General features: G+C 39.9%; 1 protein-coding gene across 5 annotated transcripts in view; it reads left to right on the top strand.

Moving 5' to 3' along the window:
* Positions 1-25,171, top strand: part of RIMS1 (regulating synaptic membrane exocytosis 1) — a gene marked incomplete at both ends in the record, with an annotated part of 345,938 nt that overhangs the window by 136,696 nt on the left and 184,071 nt on the right. For all 5 annotated transcript variants that reach the window (XM_082481666.1, XM_082481688.1, XM_082481677.1 and 2 more), the window contains 2 exons: positions 16,932-17,275; positions 19,582-20,453. In XM_082481666.1, the coding sequence (XP_082337792.1) occupies positions 16,932-17,275; positions 19,582-20,453 (1,216 nt within the window). The remainder of the gene's footprint in view (positions 1-16,931; positions 17,276-19,581; positions 20,454-25,171) is intronic.

The raw sequence follows: 25,171 nt of genomic DNA, 5'->3' as shown, positions 1-25,171 counted from the left end.
GCTAATATATTATGTGCCTCAGAAACTGTGCTCTTTCTGTAATGCCGGAGATACACACTATCAAAATTTACTACAACAAAAGCTTTGTGGAGTCTTAACTTCTATTAAAAACTGTTAGGTATAATTGTCTCCAGACTCCCTGCCCAAATTCCCAAGTTATCCATTGGGAAGAGAGGTGAAAGCTCGACAGATCTGGGGCTCTGTTAGCGAGACCAAATGATAAATAGAAATGAATACTTCAGCAACTGTAATTATATGAAAAGTAACTTGTTTCTTAAGTCCCTTGATATGGAAGTTCATGACTATGTTAAGTTTGATTAAGGAGGCTGTTAAATCCATCCAAGCTGCATCTGAAATGCATCCCATTGAAGGCTATGGGGAGAGACTGTTACGACTCCAAAGGCCGTAGATGGGCTTCCAGTCATTTTGAAAACTGTTAAGCAGTTTTTTCGGAAAGACAGGATTTACACCAGTCAGCTGCACTTCTTCATTTTGAATGTCTTGTTAGAGAAGCTTTGGTGGTGGGTTGACCTTGGCTGGCTGCTAGATGCCTCAAACAGGGCAGAGGGAGAAAATAAGATGGAAAAGCTTATGGGTTGACCTAAAACCGGTGTGTTGGTTCACCAGTTACTCTCACGGGCAAAACAGACTCAACTTGGGGAAGGCTAATTTATTGCCAACTAAAATTGAGTTGGATGGTGAGAAACAAAGACAAAAACTAAACCAACTCCCTGCTCCTCCCCCGGCACCTTCTTTCCTAGGCTCAATGTCCCTCCTCCGTTCCCGACTCCTCTGCCTCATCCTGCCCAGTGGTGCGGAGGAGCGGTGGGGGAATGGGGAGCAGGCGTGCAGGGCAGTCCATAACATCTCCTCTCTGCTGCTCCTTCCTTCCTTGTGCTGTTCCCCTGCTCCAGACTGGGGTCCTCCATGGGCTGCAGTCCTTCAGGAAAAGAATTTGCTCCCATATGGATTCTCCAGGGGCTGCAGTTCCTGTCAGGAAAAGCTGGTCCAGCTCTGTCTTCTTCACAGGCTGGAAGGGAATCTTTGCTGTGGTGACTGGAGCACCTCCTCCCCCTCCTTCTTCTCTCACCTCAGTGCTCACAGTGCTGTTTCTCACACTTTTTTCCTCCCTCCTCACTGCCTGTGTCATGCTTTTGCCCTTTCTTACATACACGTTGTCCCCGAGGTGCCCCCACCATGGCTGCGGGGCCCAGTCCTGCCCTGTGGTGGGTCGATCGGAGCCGGCTGGAACGGGCAGTGTCCGGCATGGGGCAGCCCCGGCCTCTCCTCATGTAGGCCGCCATGCAGCCCCTGCTGGGCACCAGCACCCGGCACATCTTCCACCATCTCCCTGGCAGCACTAACGCAGCCTGAGGGAGGCTGGCCTGCACGGGCTGTCCTGTTTGCTCCTCATACTATTTTCTCTTTCTTTCTTAACCACTTCTTTTTGTTGCACCCGGCTGTCATGGGATCAGCTCACCACGTTCTGCATAATTACTTTCTTTGACCATAAATACCTGTAGATTAGTGCTCTCTTCAGCGAATGGACTGGATTTAATCCTTTGGTTCGATGCACTAAACAATAGCTTGTTTTCAGTGTAAAGCACGTAGATTTTTGAAACCTTATTTGGAAGGTTTTCCTTTTGTAATTTTGTCTCATTTTTAAAGGTAGAGGATCCTGTATAGACTCAGTGGCACACAGGCTGCCAACATCCTTATTAGGTTGCTTTCATTTTTCATTTTGGTCTAAGCTTTTGATTATTTTTCTGATTACCTGCTAATTTTGAAACTATGTCACAGCAAGTTTTGAGGCAATGTTGTTTACAGGCTTTATTTCCATTATAAGCTAATTTATAATTAAATAATAATTGAATAGATGATAATGCTGCACTTGGCATCCCACTATTACGTTATACCTTGTGTAATAAATTAGAATCATACAAAAGCAACTTTGTACACACAAAGTGGATGAAAATTAGTTAAATGATGATCACAGAGCTAATTCTAAACTACCATCAACATAAAATGACTGTCTATTTTAGCCCCAGAAGGATCAGGTTTGGCGTTTAACTGCTTTAACATTTGCTTTTAAAAGCCACTCTTTTGAAAGTGTTAAATTATGGCAAGAAGAGCTTCCTGAGGTACAACACCTTATATTGCTTTTAAGTTGGCTGTTATCTCAAAACTCGTCTCACATACTGTGCTGTCTGCCCTTTCACTTGGTTAAGGCCTTCAGTTTGTTTGACGGCAATCTGCATTTTAGTGGTTTATTTTAGAGCTGTTGATAGGCTACTAAGAACTCTATTTTTTGGCCATATCTGTGTTATAAATGTCACTACTACAATGGTTATGGGCTGAGAAATCATCTTTTTTTTCTCCTTGCTTCTGTTCTGGGTTTTATTTTTCTGTCCTTTAAAGTTTATAACCTGCCCAGCATTTATTTTAACTGTAATTACTATTTCTTGGCAGTTTATCTTACTGAATAGCTGAAAGGTATGTACTCTCTTAATCTTTTTTCCTTCTTTATGTCTGATAGCTTTCTGGATGGCTAACTTTAGCTGCCCAGTAATTTTCTTTTCCAATTTAAATGTCATACCATATTGTAGTGTATTAAATAAGTGCAAAGAACTTACGATTCCTGTGCTTCAAACAGCAAGGAAAGAGAGCAGTGTTTGAGATTAATGTAGTATACAGCAACTTTTAGGCTTCTCTTGTAAACTATTTGGGGTGACTAAATATAGCAAATACCATAATTGTTTCAAATAGAAAAATTCCTTGTGCTTGTGCACCAAGTGACATGGCATAGTCTTAGCAACTCTTTCAAACAAAATGCTTAAATCCCAATATATAGTAGTATTTCTTATGGAAGATGAGTAAACATATGTAGATTTAGAAACTGAAGAATCACTTCTCCATTGATTCAATTTGAAAGACAGCTATTAAAATCATCCAAAAAATTTGGTACTATAGTCTGACTTACGCAGAGCATGACGTTCAGTGCAGAGCTTAAACCTTTCAGTTCTGCCATACTCTGCAAGCAGCCAATGCTTATAAGGTTAGCAATATTCTTATCACCAGTGCTTAGGGGGGAAAAAACATTTCTTCTAGTGGTTGAACGTTAAACTTCAGAGTAGTAGAATATTTCTCATAGAACGACTGGAAAGGAGATTGTAGAGAGGTGGGAGTCGGTCCCTTCTCCCACATAACAAGTGATAGGACAAGAGGAAATTGCCTCCACTTATGCCAGAGGAGGTTTAGATTGGATATTAGGAAAAATTTCTTCACCGAAAGGGTTGTCAAACATTGGAACAGACTGGCCAGGGAAGTGGTGGAGTTGCTATCCCTGGAGGTAATTAAAAAATGCGTAGATGTAGTGATTAAGGACATGGTTTAGTGGTGGTATTGGCAGTGTTAGGTTGATGGTTGGATTCGATGATCTTAAAGGTCCCTTCCAGCCTAGACGATTCTATAATTCTGTGATTCTATGATTCTTGTTTCCCTGAAATAGGCAGGCCAAAAAAAAAAAAAGAGAAGTGTAGGATTTGCAAATAAAAGATTACAACGATTATTACGAAAGCTGCTGGACGTGCTTTGTTTCGATTTAGAGCTTTAGTGTCTCACGTTCAGTCTGCTGCTGTTTTCTGCTGTGTACTGAGAGCCCTAGAAAGCTCATTTGTTAGATGGTTTGTCATAGGCCACATGTGTGTTTGTAGGCTTGTAAATGTCTTATGCTGATTTTGCCTGAAGAGTTGTAAAGCTTGCTAAAAAATGTTTTTCTTAAAAGAGAAAGATAACCCCGAATCCCTTATTTCTTTGCTGAAGAAAAAAACCCCAAACTGAGGAAAGGAAATAGTTTCCTCTGAAGTTTTACTTGTCTGTGGACCATCTCTGTTCCAAATGCAATAACCTTTGATATGTGACAAGACAAGACACACAATTTTGATGCTTTTCTAGCACACTCATTTCCTCTTAATTCCTGATATTTGTCCTACTTTCTCCCCATTACCTCTCTGAAATTTTCTCCTCCCCCTCTTTAACTTTTTTCTTCACCCTACTTTAAACCTGTTTGTCCATGTCCTCTTGGATGGTCTTTCTTCTTGGTCACCTCATCCCACAAATCTTCCCTCTTACCCTCTATTTTTTTGCCTAGAGACAATAAAGAGCTGAAGTGGTTAAGAGAAAGTTATTAAAGACAACAGGGCCAGAAGAGTCTGACCTCCAGTAAACCAGTCGTATTTAAGCTGGGATAAACCGCTTGTTTTAGTAATCATCTAAAACTTACAGAGACAGCCAGAGTAGAACAGTGCTGACCTTATAAATATGTAGTCTACTGGCCTGATTCAAGTAGTTCAGTATAGAGTTAAAATTAATTATAAACTAGAGGGAAATACAAATGAATGACTGAACATTGTAGAAACAACAGATATCACTGCAATAAAATCTTTTAGAAAACCTTTCATAAAGCCCTGTGGATGTGGATAAGGGTGGAATTGTCTGATTTGTCTATTATGTCTAGTTTGGATTTAAATAACCAAAGTTGATTTGTTTGGCTGGGATGATTCTGGTGGCTATATTATGTAATCTAAATTAAAAAAAAAACAAACAAAAAAACATTCAAAGAAGGATTCACGAGAACATGCAGGGATCAAATCAAAACTGAGAGGAACAGTACTGTGCACAAAAAGATTATCAGATGGGCTGGTCAGAATGATCTTTTCATTTCAAAAGATGGTCAAGCTTTTTGGACGCAGCAAGAGGCTGATATATCTGAAAGTTATTTTTTTTCTAGAGGTACCACGTGATCAGAAATACTCCTGCTTCCTGCAAATCCTGTGGTTGCGTTTTAGTGTTCAGCTACTTCAAAGATGGCTGAATACATAAATTCAGCTAACATCTGTATGCAGGAAAGGTGATCCAAGTTTAGTCAACAGTAGATGGACCCCACCAGCTCTGGAAGCTGTTGCTATGGAACGCTACCTTCTACCGAGCAGGAAATAAGGAATATCTCTCCTTAGTTGCTGATGTGGTTCTCCTTCCGCTAGATAAGGGGCAAGCGCGCAGGCAGCTAGCATTTAAGAGTCTAGCTGGCCATTAAATTTCTTCTAGCTCCTGATACACACAGAAACCTGTGACATACAAATAAGTTACCTGGCTAAAAAAATTGCTTGCTTCTGTTGAATAGAATGTATATGTGACCACAAAAAGCCCTCACCAATATATAAATATGGACCAAGGGCTCATGGTCCCTATATTTGTACCACCGTGGAGCATGCCTCTCTCTGTTTGTGATAATAAAGAGGCTGTTGCCTCTTCCCCCCATACCCTAAAGTCACCACTGCACTATATGCCTTTTATTTGTTTAGGAAATACAAAGCCTCATTAGATTTCTGTGAATGTACAGGTAAGTGCAGAAGATCAGAATGATTGTCTCATCATCTAGCAAAGTTCTGATCTCAATTTTTGAACCTGTTTTTGTAACGGTAGCTTCATTGGATAATGAAATATCATTGCTGTTTGAATTTCCCAACTGTAATGTTCTGCAATGCTTTACATCTTCTTACCTTATTGAAACTCTCCTCTTTCCCTGTGTGTTTGCCAGTAGTATTGTAAATTCAGGACAGTAAACTTCTGAAATTGATACCGGAGATGGTCTGTGAATTGGCTGTCAACAGTGCACTGTTTAGGATCAGTTAAAAAATTTATAATATTCTTAAGCTGGCACGAAACTCCTGCAGCATTTTCCTGCCCCATTTTCCTTTTCCTTATCTTTTAAATCTTCCATAATCAAACTTACAGTTGTTTATCCCTTTCTCAGTCACCCTGTAGTCTTTACTCTCCTGAAAATCTACACTTTTCCTTACCAAAAATACATTGTTTTCCCCATTTTTTTTGTTTGTTTTGTTTTAAATCTTAGATATCCACTCAAATTTGTTGTAGAACACTGATATTCTCTCTTCCCCTTCCTCAAATCTTCCATCCCAGATTTACTGAGATTCCTTTGTGCTCAAGCTTGGTAGCACAGATAGCACAGACTTAACCAACTTAGCCTCAGACTCTGCACCTGGAGCGAGAGGTGGGAGAATTAAGAGAAAGGACCATGGACATCTCAGAAGGTAGGATCAACAAAGATGAAATGTAAAAAAACCCAAAAAGCCAAAAAACTTTGTCATCCTTTTGGTAAGGGAGTAACTGCAAATAAGATGTTGAGCCAACTCATATGTTATGCTGTGTTGTCTCAGGATAGTCTGGTAGCTTTTTCAGAAGAGGAGGTCAGGTTGCTGATCTGTGTAAGGCAGAATGTTGCGCAAAGAAAGCATATGTTTGCTTTAAAAATAGCTGTTATAAACATTTAAGAAGTTGCAGCGAGTATATCAACGTGGGAAGAATATGTCATCTGTAATTATAAGCATTCCATGCATTTACATGCATAACAAAAAAATCAAGCTTAAGTATTTGTAATTGTGTGGAGAAAGCTACAAACTTAAGGGTGAGTCTGGGACAGATTATGAATCATTAATGGGTATAACATGTATAGGGCATGATCCTACTTGGTGCTTTGTCAAAACCCTTACTGGGCATTACTAACTGGTGCAAAATACTCATTTATAAGTAGGTACCATATGATACTTAACATCCCCCAAGTGTGAAAAGTTCTGTCTAACGATATTTCCACCATGGTGATTTTTTTTTTCTTCTGAAAACCAAATATTAATAATATGAAAATAATGTGCAATCTTATAATATGAATTTTACTCTTTCACGGAGAATGTTTGGTCTTGTTTGCTTAAGAAAAGTTAAAACATGAAGGAACAAACTGGTAGAGGTTTCTCATTATTTCATTTATTTAAGCTTACATTTCCAGGTTCATCGGGATTGTGTTCAGTGTTGTATCTGTATGTGATATAAAAAAGTACCTGTAGCAGATCAATCAGAGACCATTTCACATCTTTGCTCTCCACCTCAGAAGAATAGTGGCAAGGGCACTGGCCGTCCCTGGCAGTGGTGGTGAGCCCAGGCTCTGTGTGGGACTGCCCGGGGGCGGGAGGAAGCATACCTTTGGCGCCATACTTTCCCTCGCTGAATCACTTGCGAATTAGATGTTTAATTTCACAGTCTGGTTGCAAGTCTTTGGCAGCCTTATTCTAGGCTTTGTGTGGACTTGGGGGTGTGGGAGCTCTAAGAAAAACTCAGCAGCCAGAACTTCCCGGCATAGGAGTTGGTGGGGAACAGAGGGAAATTCTGGGTAAGCAGAGCTGATAGTCATTCGGTGCGATTCCCTGCCGGTGGAAAGGGGATCAGTCAAAGCGGTCAGCGAAGGCCTCCGTGAAGCTGCACAGCAGGGATCACTGCAATGAGATTATCCTGCAATATGTCAAAAATATGCTTTCTCTCCTCTCAACTGGAGTGTTTTGGGGCGTTTGTTTGAACTGACAGATCCAAATATGCTGCACACGCTCCCTTCCGTTCCCTGGGCAGGTAGTTATGTCATCCATAAAAATCTTTGTGCTGACATGATTATCACTCTGCTGTATATTCAGCTCATTCTCACTGGGAACAATCCTGAACTGCCAGCCATCCTCCGTTGCCTTCTATCCCTATTTACACAGCCAGTAATGATCCTCTTCTTCCTCACAGCCCCTGGATTTCCGCATCGAGTCTGCATAGCACTCTTAGTCTTAGCTCCACTGTCTCTTCCTATGGATCCAAGCAGTCTCTGCAAGCTTTGCTCATCTCCTGTGTCCGTTGTTTGTTGCCCTGAATTGTCCCTGCAGAGGTGACCAGAACAGATCTCCTGGTGACTCCATGCTCCTAGTGGCTGTCAAGGACAGTTCCTCTGGGTAACTCAACGGTGACGCACATTTCACAGGATGGGAATCCCAAATACAGGTTTTAGGCAGACAATCTCTTTTGAATCTAGAGGGAACATCATCAGCTGCAAACACCTTACTTCAACACAGGATAGAGAGACTTAATCTCTGAAATCTCTGGAGATGCATATGTATATATATAGGTATATGATAAATATAAGACAACTTGGTTCTCACTAGCTCATATTGGAAGCTTTCAAGCACACAGTCACTCCACCAGCATCTGCTGGAGATAATCTTATGCTCTCAGATAGCTGAGGGAAGTAGCTATGTTTGTAGACTGTTGTATGCTCCTGGAAGAAAATAGATCAATATGCTGTGGGCTTTCCATAGTCCCTTGTGTGGGTACAGTGCCTCTCCAATGCAGAACTTTTCAGATTTTATGTACTGCTTGCTTTAGGGCAGATACCTATGTAGATAGTGAGACAAAAAAGAGGCAGACCTCTAGCAGTAAAGTATTGCAAGAATAATAATGCTTAACGTAGTTGAAGAACCATAAGGCCAAGGTATTTAAATTTCTCAGTGCTTTATTCCATACAGAATCACAGAGTGGTTGAGGTTTGAAGGGGTCTTTGGAGACCCTGTAGTCCAAATCCCTGCTCAGAGCAGGCCCAAGTATATCAGGGCCGTGTCCTGTTGGGTTTTGAATGTCTCCAAGGTTGGAGAGTCCATAACGCTATTTTTCTTTTTTTTTGTGTTTGAGAATGCAAAATCAGAATTTGGTTCATGCCCATCAATTCCCCTATGACCTCCACCAGTTGATCCACTCACTTTTTCCTTCCATGAGCCTTTTTTTTACTTTGAGAATTCGACTCTGCGGTTCAATTGTGTTTCCGTTTTGACTTTACAACTTCTCTACAGCTACACATTCCCAATTTCTTTTGTCATAAATTATTTTCCATCCCATAAAAAAATTCTCTTGCATCTCTACAACATCTGTTTTGGCACAGTTTTTATAAAAGAATACTTATATAAAAGAGTAGTATAGAAACATAAATAATGGTGTTGTACTGCAAGCTCCCGCAGAGATGATGTACGCACTCATGCACTAATAAAGACAGTCTTGTGCTGAGCATTTGTGTATTTTTACTACGATTTGTAAGTATATAAGTGGATAAATGGAGTGAAAAGCTTCTGGTGAGTTCTCTCTGGTTTTTGAATGACAACTGAAATTTTGTGTCTATCCTGACTGTAAGCTGTTCCATGCCATTTACCTTATTTTGTTAGACTTCTGTCATTTTAAAAAATTATTTCTATGTTCCATGTATATCTGTAACTATGGAAACCATGAAGTGATTAAGAGGAGTACAGTTGATGCTTCTGTGGCTCATCAAGACAGCCAAATGTTCAAATAGTTAGAAAAAACTTTTTGTTGTTTTTGAGAAGGTTAGAATATATAAAAATGATCTATGAGATAATGATTTCTAGTGTAGCTTAATGGTCTATGAAAAATGGAGACTGATGTTACAGAAAATGTGACTAGCAATTCATGGCTACTACATTATCGGAAATATATTAAAAATGAAGGAAATCCAAGAAAAAGAAACCGATCTGTGAGGAAAGAGTGAGACCAAAGCAGAGCTTTCTGAAGCTGTGATTGTTCCTGGGGCTTAGAATTCTCCCAGTGCCAAGGAAATCAAAATACTGAGGATGAAACTGTGTAGTGTGGACAAGATGAGTGAGGAAGGAGTGAGTGTAACAATATGGAAAATGAATTTTAAATGGGGAAGTCTTAAATATGGGACCTGTGGAGGAATCAAACCATTTGGATGTTTGGGATTGCTGAGTTTCAAAAAAGTGATCTAAACCTCATCATGATGACCTGTGGATAAATAAAGCCTGTACTGTCTGATGCTTCATAAACTTTTCTTGAGGGTTTACTTTTTTTTCCAAGAAAGAAATGTTCAAGCTCAGACAAATCAGACCAAACGATTAATAATTCCTGAGTCTCTTTGATTTTTAACTATCCAGGATAAAGTCACTTTGATTTTTTTAACCCCTCCTTTCTTTTGGTATGATAGTCTCTTCTGTCTCCCTCCAAATTGTAAGTTTGTAAATTTTGATCATTTTAATTAGAAGTAGACCGAAGACCAGAGCTGCAAGGAAGTTCAGGTGCAAAGTTTTACAATTTATCCAAGCTATAGTCCTGCTTTAAGAAGCCACAATTGTAACTAAGACAATGTAATTTTTGTAGTATGGTTTTAGTGGTGTGTATTAATTTATTTGTGTAGTAGATTTAGAAAAAAAAAAAACACTTGCAGGGGAAGAATGTTTCAAATTACTGTAGGTAAATGTGCCAATGTGAATTTTTAGACAAAAACCATGACTTCTCCACTAGTGATTTTTGTTTCTTCCTTGAACTCCAAAGGTATTCTCAGAGAAGTACATTGCGACAGTGACTGGAACCTGGCTGTGTGCTGTTTTAGAGATATAGTTTCATATGATAACTTTATAGTTGCCTGAATGTACCACTTCCAACACTCGGTTTGCTGCAGGATTATTCTAGAGAATGTTTAATTTCAGTGGAAGTTGTTGGGAGCTTTCTGAAAGATTGGCAGCTGTAGTTGAGAGATTTTGGCAGCAGGGCATGTGAAGAAAGTCACTTGTTTTTTATCTTAAAATGACGAGTAACGCGTTGCTAGCAGCAGTGTGAACAAAACTGGCATAAAATACCCTTTTGATGTTAACTCCTTGAATCATTGCTCCACTGCACCTTTTCTGCATCTTTCTATTGGCAGTTTGTAATGGTGGGTTTAGAAACTTAGTTCAGGAATAAGATTAGGATCAATGCATAAACTGTGTGTTCAGTTGCCTAAAAGTATGCATCTGATGCCATTTTTGATGCCCTACGGTACATAAGACATACACGTCCGTCTGGCAGATGTGACGTAACTCCTGGCAGGCTTATGCCTTCTTAAGTGGCACGTGACAGCCAGGTGGGGTATGATGACTTATCTCTAATGGCACTAGCCTGTCATCAGGCACGGGATTGAATTTTATTTCTTTGTGTCCACTTGAGAGTGAGAGGATTCTCTTTGGATGGAAACTTTAATACCTGCCATGCCTTCAGGCATTTCTGCGTAGGCAGAAATAATTTAAGCATCTTACTCTCATCTTTAGTCGTTCGCACAGGACCTGATTTGGAAAGTTAACATCTCGGTTAACTATGAAAGGCAAGCAGGGAAAGAGTGTGAATTGTGTTCTCTAGTGCAAGTGGAAAATTCTGGTAAGGTGGGCTTTTAAACATCCCTTCTGGGCCCTCTCAGTCAAACATGTAAGTGGCACCGCAGACTTTAAGGTGACGTGTAGTTCTGGGAGCAGTGCAGCCTCATTCCCTGTGAGCATGTCTTGCGGTTGAATTGCTATGTAGATTCTTTGATGCCAATAAAAGATTGTGCTAATGGAATATTTATAGGGCTTTTATAAAACTGCCTATTTCATGAAACTTTAAAAAGTGTAATAACTTAAAAACTACCATGCCTGTGCAAAATTTTACCGCATTTGTCCAGTGGGTTAAAAAAAATATTGGAGGGTGTTGGGAGAAAAGGGGGAAGAAACCAATCAGCTGTCAGCATAAACCTCCTTTTCTTGCCAAACTGGGATAAAAATATCAAGCTGAAAACGTAAGTTATAAAGAAAATCTGCTCTGCACAGGAATGGAAGAACAGACAGTGACAAAATGGCTTTAATATCACAGTCCTGAAACGGCTGAGGCCCATATGTCGGATGAGCATCAGCATGGGAAAGCGGTCCTCTCCCTGCTTGGAGGGGAGAACGGTACTGTCCTTTTGAACCCTTCAATCAAGAGGAGAGGCTTCAGCAAAAGCAGAACCCAGACTCCTAGGCTACTTGGTTACTAATAAATGAAACTTAATCCGGAACTATTCCTAGATGTTAAGAGTATTTGTGCTAGTAAACTGACAGAAGGCTGTTTGGCATGCTCCTGGTTTTCTGCCCGCTAGCACTTCCAGGCTCGCTTCCAGGAGGCAGTTTGTATGGAGCCACCTTGGTTTTAAGTAGAGCAGAGATCCTAGCATAGGTGCAGGCTATTTCATGTCATTTGGCTTCAGTGCTCAAGAAGGTTTCTGTGCAAGTTTAACGTACTAGTATCGGTGTAATTTAATTTCAAGATGCGGTTTAACAGGAGACGGTGAGCCACTGCTGTAGAGAAAACATCCTCTTCCCTTCATTTGCCTCTGTTTCTGGCCACATGATTTCTCTACTCATCATAGCCCTCCATGAGAAAAAATAGAAGTGACAAAAACAATGAAACCAATCAAAAAATACAGATACATTTCTACGATGTTTTTAAATGCAAGTGGCTCCTGGGAGGACCTGATAGTCAAGAAAGAGGATACAAGGGAGTATGGGGTATGGGGTAGATGGGAGCAAGGAAGGGAGAGGACAAACCCTGACAGGAAGGAAGAAGAGCAAGAGAGGAGGGAGGCGGGGAGAAGACCTTCCCTGTTGGTGACCAGGAGCCATTGGACGAACTCAGCTGTCTGTAAAATTGTAAAAAATATATTTAATGGAAGTTTGGATTCACAAGCACATCTTCATTAGAAAGGTGGAGTTATTTACTTATTAGATTTTGGACTAATGTAAGGATTCAAGTAGATTTTCCCCTTCAGTTATTTATATTTTAATGGACTGGAGCCATCATGACACTTAAGTTAGAGTTTTATTAGAGAATTCATTTTGATATAGCAAAAGAGATAAATGCAATGTCCTATACTAATTTCATGGTTTGCTGCCTGATTTGTGTTATCCCAGAAACATTTAGTGATACATAGTCTAACTTAATTCTGTGAATGAATAGTTTCGTAAGAGCAAATTGATAACATTTCCTCCCCCTGACTTTCAAGAGATGATTTGTAGGATGGTGGCAGAGCTTTGCTCAAGTTAATGGTGCCTCAAGCAGAGAAGAGGGGCTGCCTAATTAGATCTGTCTTAAATATCTAGTGTCTTCTAGAAGGAGATGGCTAAAAGAACATGAAGAGCAATAAACTGAAAAGAAGTTGTGTATACACCCTTCAGAGGGGAAATATTTAAGATAGAATGAAAGCTCAGCACAGAACAGCTTGTGGCCTGCTGTATTAGGACACCTGTTACCTAATTTGCTGTACAGAGATGCAGCAGGATGCGTGGCAGTCAGCGTAACCGTGGGTTTGCTGTTTCTAAACTCATGAAGCGTGAAGGAGTGTGTTCCTTAGGGAGTCTCCTCAGAATCTGGGCTTGGGTGAAGGGTTTGGGGAACGTGCTCTGGCCTTAGCCTGAGGTTTGCCTGGCATGTGTCACACAAATTTGGTATAAAGTTTGTGCCCCCCCCCCCCCCCCCAATGTGACTTTAGCCTCCCGGTGCATGTTTGGAAGTCTGGAAATGCGAATTTGAAAAAACCCTTTTTCTGCATTCTAAATTGCAGTTTTGAACTATGTAATCATGAAGAAGCGTTCTTATTTTTGTAACTGAAAATGCTCTTTTTCTCTGTGTGTATAGTTGTATACATTGTTTACTATGAGCTCTTTCAAGTTGGAATTTCATGTTGTGTTAGTACAGGAATACTGTTCCTACTCATTGTGGATCACATTCAGCAGTACCTGTAAGAGTAAGTTTGAGGAATACTTTTTTCTGTGAATGAAATACCCCGTATTCCACGTGAAGGCAAGCATGGGATCCTTCTAGCATGTTTTCACGCAGCCTGTAAAGTTCCCGCGTGAATCTGTGTGGGAACTGTTGACACACCACCGCTGAGTCCTGTATGTGCCACGTTGTTTTTGTTATGTAACAGTTAAGCCCAGAACCCTTTGCTATGCTGTGAAAATGCACTTTTTTCCAGAGCGCTGCGTATGAACCCTTTGAATGAGGAGCACCCCTTTACCGGTTCTCTTTAATAGCTTCGTGTGCGGATATGCGTTGACCTATGCAAGGATGCGATAAACCAGAAACAAACCCAACAGCAAAACCCAGGATGTGGGTGTCTTGAATGACTTACTGTAGCACTGCATCAGAGCTCACCATCCAGAAAAGAGTAAACAGAAACTATTTTCGAAGTGACAGGCCAGAGTAAAATTGTCTAACGCTCTTCATTTTACTGATGCATCGCGTGGAGGTCCAGAAGCCACATTAGAGAACTGTAATCCTTCATCAGAGCATTTGTTTGGTTGCCTAACATCTGTGGATTGTTAAGATAAGTTATTACACAGACCTGCTTTAGTTTAGATTAGTTTGGACCACATCCCAGTATATTCAATCAGGATATAATTCCTGCATGCTGCTAAATTGCTTGCTCCACATACTTCTCTAAAAATGTTTTTCAATATACAGTTTTGTCACTGAAACTGTTCTGTCACCTCAAGTTTCGGTTGTTATTTTTTCCCCCTAAAGAAAAGCTTTTATTATTTTTTTTTTTTTCCTTTTGGACTGAATATATCTCAAGGCAAACGTAGCATTTATTAAGTCCTGAGGAGATTCCTAAACAGGGATGGTAGTATAGCTTCTATGTGAGTATAATGCAGACTTCCTATATGTGTAATCTGTGGTGATTGGTATGTATTGTGTCCAAACTGCAGTGTTTAAAGACAGCCTTAAGAAAATGGTTTTGCATTTACATGTCTAGTATTTCTTCTTTCTGTCTTCTGTATTTTTCTGTGTCTATTTGTGCATTAGCTCTTCCTCTTTGTTTGGATCTCATAATATTTTGCATAAAATGAATTACAATATCAAAAGTGATTATTTAAATTAATGGTAATTTCTTGAAGTTTATTACATACTTTATACATATTTTAAATGATCAAATACATTAAATTATAAATGAAGTCTCTTACCATCTTTACATTTAAATGTGCTTGAATGCATACACACATGTGTAATTTAATTAGAATATTTAAATTTTAATTTAGCGTTCCTCATCCTTTCTGTAAACAAACTGTAGTTGATTTATTTTTTTTATCAACACTATTTTTCAACTTTCCCTGTAAATTGATAAAATGTAGGCAAAGATATTTTTCATTAATGACTTTGGTTTATAGCATTGACACAGATTTTACACACGGAAACATGTGAATACACACTCTTGCTCTCTACTGAGCTCACAATTGTGTCACAGTCTATAAAGACGTGTTTTTTTTTCCTTTTAGTCTTGCTGGTTTTTTAAATACCTGTAATAATAATAGCAGGTAGACTAAAATCCTATTCTATTAGAACAGATAGTCTGATAAACTGAATCTCTGTTTTGTGAGGTATACTAGGTGGAGGAAAGAAGACATTTTGAAATCAAGGGATTTTTTTGTTAAAGGACTAGCATTTATTTTGTTGAAGTTGCTGTTCCTATTATTCTACTGAGGGTTATCTGTTTTTAATCATAATACGTTTGTGCCACTGTTGGAATAATTGTAGCTTTTGATTAAGTTTTTTTTTAATTAACTAAACTTTTCATAGGTATTTTATTATCTTTCTTAAATAGATGAAGTATAACAGTCATCTTTTGATAAAGGCACGATCCAGATACAGGGAAAAGAGTCGGATGTCTTCTCAGTGTGGTTTGGTCAAACAGTGCAGAAATGGTATTGGAAGTTCTGATGTATGCTTCAGACCTAAACAGACAGTCAATTCTAGGGTGTTTTAAATATATCTTAATTATTTTAAACATAGAAAATGCCTAAAATTTTCATCATGCCATGTTAGCCATGCGTGTCCTCCCCAGACCAGAGAATAAGAGAGCTCAGTACCAAAGCTTTGTCCTATTGCAACTTCTTCCCTGAAGCGATTGTTTTTTCTGTTCCTTTTAATTTTAAGTGTTGTATAATTTTGCAACTGTTGCATCATTCCTGTGTTTACACAAAATAATTCAAGCATATTTTTCATTCCAACTTTTGTCATCCTTCTTACCCTCTTTACAATGTTACCTACGCTTTTACTTCTTTCCACATTAAACTAAAAGATTTTCGTTACCATTTTCCTTATTTTCTGTCAGCTTTGTTTCCTCTCATCTGTATTTTTTTTCTGACAAAATTCCCACCTTTTGTATATTCTTCACACATTTTGCCTTTTTTGTTCTTCTGCCTCAAAACTCCTTTTTTCTTTGTCTCACTTTTTTCTTAAATATTCACACACTTTAGAGTCCTGATTAATCTTTTATTTTTCTCTGGTGATATACTCCTGTACATAAGACTGTCTTATACTGTATATAGACTTGAAACATATAAGTCTCGCTTTACTGTGTGTGCTCCTGTTTATCTGTGTATCTGGAATTTAAAAAAAAAACAAAAAAAATCCTAAGAAGCACTGTTTATATACACAGCTTAATTGTGATTGCCAGGGAGACATGTTTACTTAATTTATTTATTATCTACAGCTGTAACTCAAAGAGATGGTAAACGATCATTTCCAATTAGTAAAAAGTATGGTATTTACGCGTTCTTTTCATTGGTGCATTTAGTTCTCTGTTAGTAGTTTTCTTTAGGTCTTACCTTACATCTCTGGTAAGTAGTTGCTGTGGATGTAGCTAAAACCACGCACAATAAATGCTGAATTTATTTGCAGGATACTGTTGAGTTCTGTTAGGTGAGAAAAATCAATTAGAGGGAAATACTGTGTCAGTTTTCTTTGGCGGTGGAGGTTGGGAGTTAGGCGGGCAGGATTCCACCACCCAAGGTTCAAGTCCTGTTTACAGTCTGGTAGGCTTGTTCTGACAGCGATCCACAGCACCGAAAACAACCCAACCCGCCCCCCCAACTGCATCAACACCAGCAACAAGCGTTGGTTGTGCTGTTGGTGTTTATTCAGAAGAGAGGTAGGGCTGGGCTGAGGGGGGATCACTACAGGTAGGACTGACGTATATTGACAGCACATTTTGGAGAAGCTCGCATAGCATGCGCCTGTAGGATGCTTGGCTCTAGCCAGTGCAGTCAGTGCTTGGTGAAGCATGTTCTGGGTTCTGTCGTGAGCCACCAGTCTCACCAGTTTAGAGGAGAGCGAGAGATTGTACCTGCTTGGTGATAGTTGGCATGCATTTCAGGGTCTGAGGGGTAGCTGCACTGACTCTTCTTGTTGTCTTCAACTAGGTTATGTGGGTATGCAATTTATGTCGAAAGCAACAAGAAATCCTAACGAAATCCGGAGCGTGGTTTTTTGGAAGTGGACCACAGCCCTCACCCAGCCAGGACGGAACACTGAGTGATACAGCGACCGGTGGAAGCTCGGATGCACCGAGAGAAAAGAAAGCAAGACTTCAGGAGCGATCGAGATCACAGACTCCCTTAAGTACAGCAACTGCCTCATCACAGGAAATCTCTTCTTCCAGTGTGCAGTCTGACCGTAGGAAAGGAGCAGAAGTATCGCAGCCGGCTATGGGCCTGGACCAAAAGCAAGTTTCATCAAGGTCTAGAAGTGAACCTCCAAGAGAGAGGTAATGCTTTCTGTCTTGACAGAGCCTCGCAATTATAAATGCTGGTTCTAGTTCAGTAATATTACACGAGGCTGTCAGCCGGGCCTTGTGTGTGTCTAGAACCATGTAAAAACAAAGAATAAGTGGATTTAGCAACAGGGGAAGGATAAATGTTCATTAGCAAATATATTGTCTGGTTTGGTCTGTGCAACAGAAATGAGGAAAAAAAAAAGTATTTTTACAGATATTTCCATGTACTTCAATACATTTTTGATGCACGCTTTTAATATAGATTTGTAGGTTACTTTTAAATTTTAAATTTGGCAGGTATTTTAAAGTTATTAAACAAAAAGCAAGCCTTTAACTTGATGAAATAATGTGCTAGAGTTTAAAACACACATATCCCCCCCCCCAACCTCACAAACGAAGGAAAAACCCACCCTGTGGAGTTCTGTCAGATATCCTTATGTGTTATCTTTTTATCAATGATTGTATTATTTTTAATAATAAACCATGAACTATTAAAAGAGCTCATTTACATCTGAAAAGTAAACATTCATGAAGAACAGCAATAGTACCATCTTGAATTCAGAACAAGTTGTACGCAAGAATAAGGCAAACTGGAAGCAAAATATTATATTTTAAGTGAGTAAATGAGTAAATTCCTGAGCTGCGCTCACTGTGATGAACGAGTTGAGGAGTGGCAAATCAAGAGGGGTTAATGTGAGGAAGCAGTTGCTGTTCTTTTGGTTGCTGCCTGACAGATGGCAGAGCAGTTGAGGAGGGAGCCTGTGGCAACAAAACAAGAGTCTGCCATGGAAGATTCCTCCTTGGCCAGAACAGTTGATTATTTATTTTTTTTCATAGCTATTCAGGTTGAAAGTGGATGAGGAACAGGGGTTAGTTACTTACTGTGTGAGTGAGGTCTGTCTGGGTTTAACTGTACCGAAGCTCAGGTTAGTGTTGCCTCAGGTTAGTGTTGCCTCCAAGTATGGTGTAAATAAACTTATGGTGCCCTCCGCTAATTCTGTTGACTTTTTCCCCCCAGTGATGAGAAGGCCCACAGAGAAGTCGTCACTCAGCTGAACGACACTTTTAGGGCAGCAAAACGCTTTCTATTTCTGTTTTTGCTGTCCAAAAGTGAGATGGTTATATTAATCATACAATAGTAATGTTCTCTACTTGTCATTGAGACTTTCAAATGAAGTCCAAGGGTTCTGAATGGAGAGCTTCTGTGGTAGCTCAGGTCCTATTTATTGCCAAAAAACTCAGGAGGAACAGGAGGTAGTGAAAAAGGAGCTTAACTTGGATCATATCCAACATTGCCTGTCCTGTTGGACGCATCTGTGAAAAGATGAATCAGTTATGGAAGTGAAGATTCAGTGCCACAAAGCAAAGTCCTAGTGACTTTATCCTGGTGCAGGTTCATCTCAAATACAGTGTGTAGCTGTGTTCAGATTTCTTCAAAATCTGTGGTAAACAAAAGGGCAACTGGAATGATGAGAGAGCTAAAAATATCTGGTATAAGGGGATTTTATGATTCTTCGGCTTGCTTATTCTCCCAAAGCAGAAGATGAAAGAGGAGAGAGCATAATTTTCATGCAGCTTCATTATTCATTGTTTTGTACCTTGGCTGTATAGAGAAATAAATTACATTTTTCATCCTCTTTTATTACCAGAGAAAGGAATGCCATTAATTTATCTCAAGGAGTCAATTTGCTTTTTTTTATATGCTTATGAAATGGGCGCTTCTTTTTAGTGTTTTAATAGGGTAGAGCAAACTAGGTCAAATATTATTGTTTCTGGATATATTATCTTTTGCATTTTTTATTAGTATCCATATGACTTCTTTCTGTATTGGCATTGTGGGAGATAGTCCATTTGGTGGTGTTTCTATCTATACTGTCAGGATGCTTGAAATGAATTGTGGGGTTAGTCTGTAACCCTCATGACTGCTGCCAGAAAAACGGAGAACATACTTTGTCATAGCTCTGCAGTTGCTACAAAGACAACCTTGAGTCTTCTCACTTACATGGGTAAATTCTTTTTATCTGCATTTACCCATGTTAATATTCTTTGTGATTTTACTCATTGATTGGACCATCTGTAATTTAGGTGTTTGTGGACTCTGGAAGTTGTTTGCTATTGTAAAACAAAAGTACTGCTGGAACAAATAATAGATTTAATTCGTGATAATGGATCCAGTACCTTTCTATATGTTTTGCCATAGCTTATCCTGCTTTGTAGTATAGTTACCATAACAGTGTGCACAGGTGTTTTTATTTTGCATTCAATTCTTCAAATTATTGTGCTCCTTTTCATTGTAGGAAGAAGACAATATTGGCTGCGGACCAGAATGGCAAAGGTTTAAAGAGTGAGCGTAAGCGTGTGCCAAAATCCTCACTTCAAAAAGAAGGACCAGCAGATGACAGGGAGCGTAAGGAACGGCATGAAGGTAGAAGGCTGGAGAAAGGCAAGTCACAGGACTACTCAGACTTGCCAGAGAAACTTGAGGAAGGCAAAGTGCCTGATGATGAAAAACAAAGGAAGGAAGACGAATATCATACCCGTTACAGGAGTGACCCCAATCTGGCAAGATATCCTGTAAAACCACATCCTGAGGAACAGCAGATGCGCATGCATGCGAAAGTTTCTAAAGCACGGCATGAGAGAAGACACAGTGATGTAGCTTTGCCACATACAGAAATGGAGGAAGCGGAGGTACCTGAGAATAAATTAGGAAAACGCTCACAATTACAGGGAACTCAGGACAGAAAATCTCTTGTGGAAACTCAGAGGTCGTACTCTATAGACAGAACAGGTGATGTAAGAATTTCTGTTTCTAAACAATTAACTAATCATAGCCCACCAACTCCCAGGCATAGTCCAGTTCCTATAGAACACGTAGAATACAAGAACCACGATTCCTTTAAAAAACAGAGCCGCCTTGATCCTAGCTCTGCTATTCTCATGCGAAAAGCAAAGCGGGAGAAAATGGAGACCATGCTAAGGAATGATTCCCTTAGCTCTGACCAGTCGGAATCAGTGCGGCCATCCCCTCCAAAGCCTCATAGAGCAAAAAGAGGCGGAAAGAAAAGGCAGATGTCAGTTAGTAGCTCAGAGGAAGAAGGGGCATCAACACCAGAATATACTAGCTGTGAAGATGTGGAGATAGAAAGTGAAAGTGTCAGTGAAAAAGGTAAGGACCTTTATGTATATTATGCACATGGCCATGGTTTGGGAAAAAAAAAATAAATCTGTATTTTTCTCTCTCTTTTCCCTCTTTTTTAAACATACACCTTTGTTTTTCCCCTTACCTTTCTTTCTTTGTCCCAACTGAGAAGTGTCTTATACCTGTTTACATTTGGTTTGCAATGTTTACTTTTGCATTCTTAGATGAGGTGGTTACAGGTAGCATCGGCTGATGGGTTTCTTTCTCATTCTCTTCCCTCTTTCACCTAGAACGGACAGAATTTAAGGGTTCTAGTTTATTGTCTCAATGGTATCTGTACTCCTTTGGTCATTGCTTCATCCTTTTGTATGCAGAATAATTTTCTGTGAATGAGCAGAAATGGAAAGCGAGTTCTGTAACAATATGAGAAGACCATTATAAAGTATCATAATCTTACTCATAACTCAGTCTTAAGATATGCAAAACTTTACTACGTTTAATAAAATATCAAGTATCTGCCAGAGTTCATTGTTAACAAGGACAGGATATAGGGCAAGGAGAGCGTTACATAGGAAAGCAATGAGAATTGCCTAACTTATTGTCTAGATGAGTTTGCTCCCAAGTTTGCAAGCATGTTTAAAATCTGTTATTTCAGTTTGTCTTCATCTGTTGATGGTAACACTCTGCAGTGAGGAATAAGTGTAGTACACTGTGTGCTTTTTTCTGGCTGAGGAAGTTAATCAAATTCATGAATTGTGAACAGTTAAATAAGCGTCATAAAAGACTGTGGTAGCACCTACTAACTGTCTTATAACCCTAATTTGTCTTTAAGTGACACTACATTGAGCTGACGGCTTTTTGTGTCTTTGGAAGTAGCTTTTAGCTCTTTAGTTTAATCATCTGTGTTTTAACTTGGAAGTTTTTTGCTAGTGTTCATACTCAAAATACCAACGGCTTGTCTGTGTTGCCTTTTAGTTCTTGGCACTATTTCCTGAGATGTCTTTGATTCATATAGGCTAACCTGTCTGTCTGTCTTTATCTGATGTTGTGGTTTCCTGACATCCCCTAAAGCTCCGGGTATACATAAAAAAAGAGACAGCATTTCTCTCCTCTCCCATCTGAATAGCCGCTTGTTTTAACTCTCTAAGCATGAACTTTTCTATTCAAAATAAGGAAGCTTGCTTTTCTGATCATTTTTAAGGAGGGATGATGATCATGCCCCTGAAATGCAGCCCAGAAGGCCAACCGTATCCTGGGCTGCATCAGAAGAAGTGTGGCCAGCAGGTCAAAGGAGGTGATTCTGTCCCTCTACTCCACTCTCGTGAGACCCCACCCGAAGTACTGCATCCAGCTCTGGAGTCCCCAACATAAGAAGGACATTGACCTGCTGGAGCGTGTCCAGAGGAGAGCCACGAGGATGATCCGAGGGCTGGAGCACCTCTCCTATGAGGAGAGGCTGAAAGAGTTGGGGCTGTTCAGCCTGGAGAAGAGAAGGCTCCAGGGAGATCTTATTGCAGCCTTCCAGTACCTAAAGGGGGCCTACAGGAGAGCTGGGGAAGGACTTTTTACTAGGGCATGTAGTGATAGGACGAGGGGGAATGGCTTTAAACCGGAAGAGGGCAGGTTCAGATTAAACGTTAGGAAGAAGTTTTTCACTTTGAAGGTGGTGAGGCACTGGAAGAGGTTGCCCAGAGAGGTTGTTGAGGCCCCATCCCTGGAGGTGTTCCAGGCCGGTCTGGACATGGGCCTTGGGCGACCTGGTCTAGTGGGAGGTGTCCCTGCCTATGGCAGGGGGGTTGGAACTCGATGATTTTCAAGGTCCTTTCCAACCTAAACCATTCTATGATTCTATGAAATCTTAATCCAGATTCCACTTAGACATAAAAAGCCCTCACTTTTTTGACTGGGGGGGTTGTCAAACACTTGCACATATTGCACAGGGGCATTGTACAGTCTCCATCCTTGGAGCTGCTTAAAATCCAAATGGAGAAGGCCCTGAGCAATCTACTCTGGCTGACCCTGCTTTTGAGCAAGGGGGTTTGAACTAGGGACATACAGAGGTCTCTTCCAGTCTCAACTATTCTGTGTTTCTAAGAGAACATGTCTCTTTCCCTTATTTTGTGGCAATGTTTTATGCTGATATTTGGATTTGTATAATTTTCCTTTACTTCCTCTGTTGGTAGGAGTGGTCTGTAATATAGCATTTCCTTTTCATCTTTGCTATTTGCTTTCATGTATATGCATCAATTTGAGGTTGCTTATGAAGTAGAAAGGATTTCCCATATTCACTGAGGGGTGTCATTATAAACTGGAAGGTCATTGATGTCAAAGTTAAGTCCAGGCTGAAAGTCATTCATTGGTGTTATGAATCCCAGAGGATTTCAAACGTTGCTAAATTTTTATAGTCTCAATAACTGAATCAAGTTCTCGGTTACCTCCGAGACAGATACTTAGGCTCCTCCTTTAGACAGTGGAGGCCATGGTCTGTATCGTATCACAGTGCTACATCGCTGTATTTGAATAAAAATTATAAATAGGGACCTGTCTGAGCACTGCCAACTCAATACTTGGTTAACATAACATTGCTGAGCATTCCTTGGGACTTTATCTCCACTTGTCAGTAAGCCAGCACCATGTTATTAATCACAATATATATATACACACACATATATGTGTGCATATATATGGGGGGGTATGCGATACATTAATCACAGAAATATATTTATTAATGTAATAGCTGTGAGATGTAGCTGTTAATGCTTTTCTGCCTGATCTTGACATGACACTTACAATCCTTGTCGTGGGAAGAGAAGTGGAAAACCTTTGAAGCTGGGGGTCTAGTACAGAAAAAGAGCTAGGAAATGTGAATGCAAATGAGAAAGAAGAAGCATTTTTGGTAGTAAAGTATCCAGTTATTTTTAGAATCAAATTTTCATCAGTACTTGAAAAAATCTGCAGTATTTCAGAAGAATAGATGGAAAGGCAGGAAATTTTATTACCTAAGAAAATCTTTTAGAAATCCTTCAATATTTTAAAAGAAAAAAATGCCACAATAAAAGGGTGTAGTGTTAAGAAATTGATACAGATAATTAAAAAATGCCCCTATTGTAACCAAGGTCAGAATGCCGTTTTTTGCAATTTAGGAGCATCATTACAAACAGAATTTCACCCACCATTCCGTCAGTGCTTTGCTCGCAATTTGGGAGAGATACTGCATAGGTCCCTAGTTGTAGTGGCTCCATTTATAAGCCCAGGAGGGTCTGGAATCCATCCTCTTATCTAAATATCTAAATACCTAAATATCAACTCAGTCAGAAATCTGGTGCCACAGTGATATAAACGGAGCTCGAAAGATAGAGATAATGCAAATAAAATTGTTAACTTTGAACAGCCTTACCAAGAAACACCAAGATAGTAAAATTAATGTTCACATTTGTTGAGTGCCAAAATAAAGCAATCAGCAACTGAGTAATAAAGATGTGCTGTTTTCAGTTCAATATTGAACTAAAGTAGAAGTTTTCAATGGAAAACAGCTTACAGAAATGTTTAAAAGAAAATGATGCCTCATAGAAATGTAAGGGATAGGTAGACTGGATAAGACTGTATTGAAAATCATCAGCCAAAAATGACATATAGAATCATAGAACCATAGAATCATGTAGAAGGTTGAAGGGGTCTTCAAGGTCATCGACTCCAACCATTTACCACCACTAAACCAGGTCCCTAAGCACCACATCTACCCGTCTTTTAAATACCTCCAGGGATGGTGATTCAACCACTTACCTGGGCAGCCTGTTCCAATGCTTGACAACTCTTTTGGTGAAGAAATTTTTCTTAATATCCATCCTAAACCTCCCCTGACACAACTTGAGGCCATTTCCTCTATCCAACAAGTCCTATCATTTGTTACTAGCGAGAAGAGACCGACCCCCACCTCGCTGCAACGTCCTTTCAGGTAGTTGTAGAGAGCAATAAGGTCTCCCCTCAGCCTCCTTTTCTCCAGCCTAAGCAACCTCAGTTCCTTCAGCTGCTCCTCATAATTATTCTCAAGATCTCTCACCAGCTTTGTAGCTCTTCTCTGGACACACTCCAACACCTCAATGTCCTTCTTGTAGTGAGGGGTCCAAAACTGAACACAGTACTCAAGGTGGGACCTCACCAGTGCCGAGTACGGCGGGGTGATCACTTCCCTGGTCCTGCTGGCCACACTATTTCTAATACAGGCCAGGATGCTGTTGGCCTTCTTGGCCACCTGGGCACACTGGTGGCTCATATTCAGCTGCCTGTTGACCAACACCCCCAGGTCCTTTTCCACCAGGCAGCTTTACAGCCACTTTTCCCCAAGCCTGTAGCGCTGAACGGGGTTGGTGCAAAAGTTACTTTTTAACATTTACATCTCCTAGAAGCATGCTTTAGGATTGCATTACCCTGTCTTCAAAGCACAAAAAACTTCAAAGAGTGATATTCTTAAATACAAGGCAAACTAATTTAGCTAGTACCTCCCCTGCTATGTACCGTAACTTCAAAATCATTAACAAAATAATTCACAAGCACTGGAGATGCTTTCTTTCAAAAAAAAAAAAAATTCTTTTGCAATCCACTGGGATTTTGCATCTTTGGTGGAGGACCCAAAGTTTTATGTTGAGCTGTTTCCATGTTGAGTAAATCTAGAGAACGAACTGTTTAGCAGTATCCAAAAAGGTCATCTCAAATTTCTTTTTAAAAAGAAATCTTCACCCTTTACA

Source organism: Vanellus vanellus (genome assembly GCF_965231255.1).
Source record: "Vanellus vanellus genome assembly, chromosome: 3".
NCBI classification, from domain to species: domain Eukaryota; kingdom Metazoa; phylum Chordata; class Aves; order Charadriiformes; family Charadriidae; genus Vanellus; species Vanellus vanellus.
The sequence above is the reverse complement of the archived record's forward strand: the minus strand, read 5'-3'. Positions and strand labels throughout refer to the sequence as shown.